Source organism: Papilio polytes, unplaced genomic scaffold (genome assembly GCF_000836215.1).
Source record: "Papilio polytes unplaced genomic scaffold, Ppol_1.0 DF823823.1, whole genome shotgun sequence".
Classification (NCBI taxonomy): domain Eukaryota; kingdom Metazoa; phylum Arthropoda; class Insecta; order Lepidoptera; family Papilionidae; genus Papilio; species Papilio polytes.
In genome coordinates this window covers 779,343-787,158 of record NW_013525381.1, presented here as the reverse complement: position 1 = coordinate 787,158, position 7,816 = coordinate 779,343, and the positions used below count along the sequence as shown (strand labels likewise).

The following is a 7,816-nucleotide window of genomic DNA, read 5'->3' as shown; positions in this document are numbered from 1 at the left end:
ATATAACTAACTATATCTTTACGTATCCACTAGCTGTTCGCGTGCGGCTTCATCCGCATTAAATTATTTTATTGTTTACATTTGTCAAATTATCAATAGCAGATGTCAAAATGACAACACTTGGCAATTTTACTTTCTTGATGTTGGCAGTAACTTATGGTCTCTTTCCCACATTAGGGTTTTTATACAAAATATTTACCCCTAAGTTTAATAGCGTGAAAATATATAGCCTAAAGCACGACGTAAGTGTAGTGCTTTTTATAAAGGAAAGAATTATACAAAAATATGCTGTAATTGCTGACATCTTAGGCAACAAAGAAGTGTGTGTTTACACTTTATTATAATAGTATAGAAGTATAGATTAGTTAAAATCGTATTTTCATGCTAATTGTATTTTAATAATTCGTGGAAACCATAGACAGTTTAATTTTCTAAAAGTTGTTCTAAATTTACCCTAGGACACTTAGACAAACAAGTACAGTACAGTCAGCTACATAAAAATGTAAACATTTATAAAACTAGATACTTGTACTGACCTTCGGTTTCAAACACATTTGCACATCAATAGCATGAATTTAATGATAAATTTGTGCCATGTTTTTGAACAGAAGACATAAGAAATTTCTGAACCTTTCTAAATATATAAATATTTATGCAGCTGACTGTACACTAGAAAAATAAATTTACACAAATCTAAACACTGTAGTACAGTCACCATCATCTGCATCCATCCACTGCTAGAGTTCATCTAAAAACTTTCCAAAGACAAGTGACAAAAACATAGGGATTAAACTCGTTACCTGTTCCGCAAACTGTACAATGACCTCCTTGCTCCTCTTATCAAACTCCAGCTGTGTGTTGGGCTGCTGCAGCTTCAGGATGTCTCGCACGTCCTTGCGCTGCGCACTCTGCCAGTCGTACAGCCGGTCTATCTTGTTCAGAGCCACTATAAACGGAGTCTTTTTCTGCTTTAGTAGATTTATTGATTCTATTGTCTGCGGTTCTAGACCGTGCATTATATCTACTACCTGAAAAAAGTTTTTACAAAATTAATAATATGAAAATTTGTATTTTTAAATGTATTGAATTACTGAGCCGATTACAAAAATTATTTCACCATTAAAATTAAAATTATTTCGTACTATTTTATTACTCCATTTGGACGAAGTAGCGAGCAAAAGCTAGTATTTAATGCACACAAATTGTTATTTGTGTAATATGCTTGTATGTTTTGAACAGAAACTTACCAAAATCGCGATATCACATAACGAGGATCCTCGATTCCTGAGATTACTGAATGACTCGTGTCCAGGAGTGTCAATGATTAGTAGACCTGGCAATTTGAACGCTATTTCATTCACCTGAAATAAACAGTATTTGTTATTAATAATCTATACTAATATTATTAAGAGGAAAACTTTGCTTGTTTGATTGCAAATAGCTCAAAAACAACTGGGCCAGTTTTTAAAAATTCATTCGCCGTCAGAATGATTAGGAAGTTTCTTTCTTTTTTATTATTTTTAAATTTCCCGAACGGAGTCACGGGCAAAAGCTAGTGTTTAATATATTCACAAACACAATTTTAAATACAACATTGGAATAGAGATTAAGCAATTTTTTAACTATTCAGGTCAAACAACAATGAAAATCTTATTCAGTAAGATTTTGTCACAATTCAGCGTATTCGTGTTTTAATTCGGATACTAAAAAAGTTTTAATATACTAACAAAAACTAGTAGAGGAAATCAATATCATTGAATGTAAAGGCAATATTTACTCTTATTACTTAGTTACACCATACACTTTTTATGAAACTAATTCCTACTTACCCCTTTAACATGCTTTGTTTGTTCTTTAATATTCTCAATGGGTACATTGGTGGCACCAATCTGTTGGGTGATACCACCCGCTTCTCCATCCTGTACGTTAGTACGACGCAGCTTATCCAGAATCTTAGTCTTCCCGGTGTCTACATGACCTAGTACACACACCACAGCCGCACGGAGAGGATTGTTGGCTTTGTTTTGTTCATTGTCTTCGCGACGTTTCTACCAATAAAGTAAAAATTTGTCATTTCAATCAAGTGTATGTCACTGATGTAAATACATAAAGATCACATTTATCTTTTTTATAGCAAGTGGAAGGTGCAACCGAAATATTAAAAACTTTTTAGACCTCAGTTCAACTGACCACAGTTTAGTAATATGTAAAACTAACCTCTAATCTCTTAAGAACAACCTCCCTCTTCTTTTGGGCATCAGTCATCTGATCATCTTCACTGTCTTCTTCGGAACTTGAATCCTCTTCTGAGCTGCCATCCTCTTCATCTGAACTTTCTTCTTCTTGCTTCTATTAAAAGTAGTACAAGAATAAATCAAACTACTATGAGCAGCGGTAAGTTCACTATTTTCACGAATTCAGGTGACCACTCACTCATTTGCCACCTTGTCTAAACTAATATAATAAAGAGGAAAAATTAAAATTTTGGTATGTATTGAATTAACCCAAAAACTACTGGGCCAATTTCAAAAATCTGTAAACATTAAAAAGCTATGTTATCAGTGTGTGACGTAAGCAAGATTTTTTTTACATTTTTTTTAATTCCACGCGAGGAAAGTCGCAAACAACAACTAGTCATGTATGGAGAAAATTAACTTAAACACATAACATTTTGTTCACAATATGTTACCGATTTCTGTTTATCCTGTGATGACTTAACAGGCTCCTTAGCAGGACTTGCAGCCTGCGCCGGCGCAGGTTCAGGCTTAGCGGGCTCTTCGATTTCTTCCTCAGACGACTCCGCATCCCAAGAGTCTTTGATCAAATCATTATCTTCCTTCTTTACCTCAGATTTTTGAGGCTCTTCCTGTGAAAAGCAATAGTAAATGGTTGAAAAAAAAAAACAAAGGTATTGTGTATAGACAGTAAATTGGAACAATCAAAAACTATAGTAATAAATTAATGTAAGACATTACCTTTTTCTGTACGACATCCAAGTCAAACTTCTTTTCCTCTGCAGGAGTTGTGGGTGTTTCTTGTGACATTTGAGATTTTAATTTCTGTGGCTTAATTCTAGTTCCTAACCGTGGAGGTTTCTTTTCTGTTGATCCTATTTCAATTCCTTGTGCTTTCAATGATTCCAACATAGCTTGAGCCCTAGCCTTTTCCGCTTTTTGTTTTGGGGTTAATAGCTTTCCTTCAGCTTTAAGTCTTTCTTTTCTCTCCTTTTCTTTTTGCTTTTTCCTCTCTTTGCGTTCTTTTTCTAGTCTTATAGCTTCGAGTCTTTGGCGCTCACGTTCTTCTTCTTGTTTTAACCTTTCTTCCTCTTCTTTTTTGAGCCTTTCCTCTTCCTCCTTAACTTTCTTAAGCGCTTCTTGCATTGCTGCAATAGTCTTTTTAGTAGGACCTTTTTTACCTTTATCGTCTTTTTCAGCCTTATCACCTTTTTTCTTCTTCTTTCCTTCAGTTACAGGAGCATCTCCCTCAGCATCTTTATCTTTTTCTTCTGCAGTTTCCTTTGTTTCTTCTTTAACAACCTGATTTTCTGTTGGCTGAATATCAGCCTTAGTCTCAGGTGCCTTGGCAGGTGTTTTACTATCATTTACATCTTTTTTAGGTTCTTGCTCTTTCTTTTTAGCTTCTTGTTTTTTCAACTTCTCACGTTCCTTCTTTTCTTTTTTCTTCTGAGCAGCAGTTTTAATCGTTACATCATTTTCATTATCACTATCTTTTTCATCTGCAGGTGTTTCTTCTGTTTTACTTGTTACTTCCTCTTTTTTACCCTTTTTCTTGTTTTTAGATTTATCTTCAACCTCTTCTTGAGGTTTTTCCTCTACTGGAGCAGGTGTTGGTTCAGTCTTAACTCCGGCATATTCCATTTCAAGTTCAGCTAAAACTTTTTCTATATCCTCATCACTATCACCTTTCTTTCTCTTTGCTTTTTTTCCTTTTTTACCCGCAGGCTCTTTTTTCTCCTGAGCTGGTTTCTTTTGTTGTTTCTGTACTGGTTTTTCATCATCTGAAGATGGAGGTGCTTCAGGAGCTGATTCTCCTGAATCTTCAATGGCTAACAAAGAAAATGCACTTTTCTCCTCTTTTTTCTTATTTTTCTTGGGTTTTTGCTCCACCTCCACATCTGATTCATCTAGATAAGTTGGTTTAAAATTGGTTATAATATGATGAATTTGTAAGTAACAAAAAATAAAAATTTATGTTATAACAAAACTTACCATCACTACTGACATCTTGTTTCTTTTTTTGATTCTTATTGGAAATTGATACATTCTTAATGTTCTTTGTGACTTCCTTGACATCAGTATCAACTTTTTTAGACTTGGATTTAGTTTTTGGTTTGTCACTGTCACTCTCATCTGAATCAACACTGATTCTAAAATTAATCAAAGTTCAATTAACTATGTGAAATTGTATTATAGTTTCAGTTAAAATAATTTCCGCAAATTTAATTAAACATATCATGAGTTCAAAATATATATCAAGTAGAGTGTATGATTTTATAAGAGAATAATATAAGTTTTAATGTAAAAACAAACTAATACAAATAGTCCGTATGTTACATCTAAATTTGGGATAAATAACATTAAAAATAACCTATAACACTTACTTTTTACCCTTATTAGGCGCCGGTTGAACAGTATCGATGTTGGTTGACTCCACATCGCTGCTACTGAAAATAATTATTTTTAAAAACCACTGCAATATAAGATCGCCCTAAAATTATATATTTACCCATCATCTGCAGCCAGGTTCTTCTTTCCTTTTTTTGCTTTCCCCATGTTGTCTTGGTATTGAATATATTAAGTCACAATATATGTAATGTAATGTTTAATTTTCGTGTGTTTTATAATTTCTATCATGTGAGAAGCAGACTTCGGACGTATGTTAATTTTTAAAGGAATAAAAGTAGTTCTAGTTTTAGAGAAGATTGCCTCGTCGTCGTGTCTGTCCCCCTCCTTCAATTCTTTTTAATTTTACGTCAAGCACGTTTGGAATTCCAAATCAAAGAGTATAAAATATTGGACGTTAACACAAAAACTTATAAAATGGCAAACTTCAACAAGAGAACGAAGACCATGTGTAGGACCAATACCATTTTTATAATTCACATCCAAATCTGTATCTGTTCAATAAGTTCTTGAATACCATATTGTTTTAATCCAAAAGTGTACAACCTAAAAATACCCCACCTAAGCGGACAGACGTTTCTGATTTGGCAAATAACCTCTTAGACACTTTAAATGTCCGGCCCGGAGTACTAAAGTGCAAATAGTGGACTTTACATGTTTTCAAATGATTAATTTTGTATATATGATGCTCGAGGGACTATGGGAGTACCGCCTTCAAGCAACCAGACACTTTAGCCCGGTCAAACAATTTCTCATAATAAAGCTTGTAAAAGTAAGTGTCGTCCTCCAGCACTAGGGGCTTAGTCTATATGGGAAAATATAAGTGATAGACTGTAGAAAAAGTACAATGTGGCAACTTTAATTATTATTGTTATATACTCTTTGACAATTGGCAAATGGTATTTTTTCTGCACCTACATGTTACAATTTGTTTTATTAAAATATTGTGCTGAACGTGAAATAATTAGCGAATGTTTCGATTGATCCCATTGCATTTACATTCCTTGTCAGCAGGCAATTTATAGCATTGGATAATATTAATTTCTATGAACTCAAAAAGCGAAACTGACGAAGCTTCAAGGTAATTTTATTTGTCATTATTTTGCGATGTTAATTTTTAATTTCAATATGTTATAAATTCCCGTTTTACTTTTAGACTATGTTATGCGTATTTATATTTGTTGCATCATGTACGCACTGTCACAAACAGATTCTAAAAGTTAACCATTACTTGCTATTTTCGCTCTTTGTTTTGTTGAGTAGTTTTCAAACTATGTACTTTGTTTTAGGGGGAGCGAAGCATCATCGTCAAATAATAACTCAACCCCAAACAACATTGTCGAGGAACAATCTCAGTCAGTTTTATGCGTGAATCCAGCATCTGGTGGTAGTCAAGACATCATGAAGCGTGCAGCTAAGGAGTTGATTGAGAGATATTTCTATCAGCTACTGGAGGGCTGCGGGAATCCAAACTGTGATAATGAATATTGTGCATCAAGTCAAAAGGTATCCAATCTTGGATATTTATAAATATATTAAATCAGGACATTAAATTTAATATATGACAGTCACAGATTTTTGATAAATTGACAGAAACATTGGATTTAAATTTTATAATATGAATAACAATGTTACATAATAAAAAAAATGTTATGTAACTTGAAAACTTGCTTCTTACAATTTAATAAAGCCAAAACTTCTGAAAGCATCTGGATGACATTTTGCAGACAAAAGCTAGTTTGACATATATGTTAGACAATATTTACACTTTCTGTGTTAGTATCTTAGATTGATAGGATAGTAATAAATATTTAATTTAACCCCTAGGCTAAAAAGCTAACAGCCAATGAAGCTGCTGCAGTAGCTATAAAATTAGCAGAGAAAAAGGAAGCTCTCCTTTGTGACAGACATCCAAATAAAGTTCCTCGAACTGAAACAAACAACTGTGATTCAAATTCCAGGTAATATCTTGTTCTATATTCTGTACTATACTAAAATGTCAAATTATTATTTATACTAAACTAAAATTCAAGTAAAAACCAAATTTATGTGTACACTTCCATGTTTATAAGTAAAATTGGTAGGTACAAAGTCAATGCATAAATATTGAACTATTAAATTCATCTATACCAGCTCAAGTTATCATTAAGTATTACAGCAATAACTTTAAGTAGTATTGTCATTATTAGCTGGATTCATTGTTCCATTATAGTTATGTAAGATTTTTTTTCAGCACATGTGACACATCAAATAAAAAAGTTAAAAACACCAGCAGTAACCAAAAAACAGACTTATCAGACAGCAAAGTGCAAGAAGACAGTCAAGGTAAAGAAACAGCAAATGAATCTAGTCCAATAATTATACAACAAACTGAATATAAATACATTACAAGTACTAGTAAGTGTCTTGACTTGCTCAATTATTAACACACTCAATGCCATTAATCACATAAAAGTGAACTCAGAGTCAGTTTGTGGCATTGGATGTGTTGAAAATGTAGAATATTTGGTTGTAACAAGAATAGTGTATGCAGTAACTAGCTATGCTATAGATCTGATAAATTTTATATATACATAAGTTTTCTATGTTATTTAGGTTATTAAATTTATTAGAATAAAAGCTTTCAACCTTCCCTAAATGTTTAGCTTGTTTATTTCCAATGACTTGCCCCAAACTATAGGATAAAATGCAAAAAAATAATTCAGGCGACTGGTGTGTCTCATTTGAGTTAGCTATAATTCAATGTCTTAACTAGAATTAAAAATCTGATTAATGTCAAATACATAATAAAGAAACTGCATTGAATAGGACTATGTTAGCCTAAATCATCAACTGTTAATCTAATTATTTCAAATACAGCTAACAATATAAAATATATTTTTATTTTATAATATAAGGTGGCAAGCGAGCAAGCAGCCACCTGAAGCCACTGAAATGGAAAGCGACCGCTGCCCATAAACGTCCACAAATGCAGGTGCTTTGCCTACCCTTAATTGACGGAGGAGGAGACGCACATAAAGAGGATATTTTCCCTTTAAATGCGTCTCCTCCACCGTCAAATCTACTTTTCCTTTCAATTCTTTCCTCTTAAGAAAAGGGTGGAAAGAAAAAGGGATTAAAATTAGGCCTCTGGCACCACACTCATCAGACGAAACACGGAATTGAATTAAATT

General features: G+C 33.1%; 2 protein-coding genes across 3 annotated transcripts in view; one reads left to right on the top strand and one right to left on the bottom strand.

Annotated features, from left to right (window-relative positions):
* The window catches only part of LOC106103383 (eukaryotic translation initiation factor 5B), a gene marked incomplete in the record, with an annotated part of 16,893 nt that extends 11,898 nt beyond the window's left edge, over positions 1-4,995 (bottom strand). The window contains 9 exon segments of one of the 2 annotated variants that reach the window (XM_013283128.1): positions 801-1,028; positions 1,248-1,361; positions 1,830-2,048; positions 2,218-2,349; positions 2,690-2,866; positions 2,976-4,144; positions 4,230-4,387; positions 4,622-4,684; positions 4,747-4,995. In XM_013283128.1, the coding sequence (XP_013138582.1) occupies positions 801-1,028; positions 1,248-1,361; positions 1,830-2,048; positions 2,218-2,349; positions 2,690-2,866; positions 2,976-4,144; positions 4,230-4,387; positions 4,622-4,684; positions 4,747-4,793 (2,307 nt within the window). 2 annotated transcript variants of the gene reach the window in all.
* Positions 4,996-5,518: 523 nt separating this feature from the next.
* LOC106103330 (ubiquitin-protein ligase E3A) overlaps positions 5,519-7,816 on the top strand; it is a 9,595-nt gene continuing 7,297 nt past the window's right edge. The window contains exons 1-5 of the mRNA XM_013283067.1: positions 5,519-5,724; positions 5,933-6,149; positions 6,471-6,604; positions 6,877-7,056; positions 7,144-7,175. Coding sequence (XP_013138521.1) covers positions 5,690-5,724; positions 5,933-6,149; positions 6,471-6,604; positions 6,877-7,056; positions 7,144-7,175 — 598 coding nt within the window. The 5' untranslated portion in view covers positions 5,519-5,689. The remainder of the gene's footprint in view (positions 5,725-5,932; positions 6,150-6,470; positions 6,605-6,876; positions 7,057-7,143; positions 7,176-7,816) is intronic.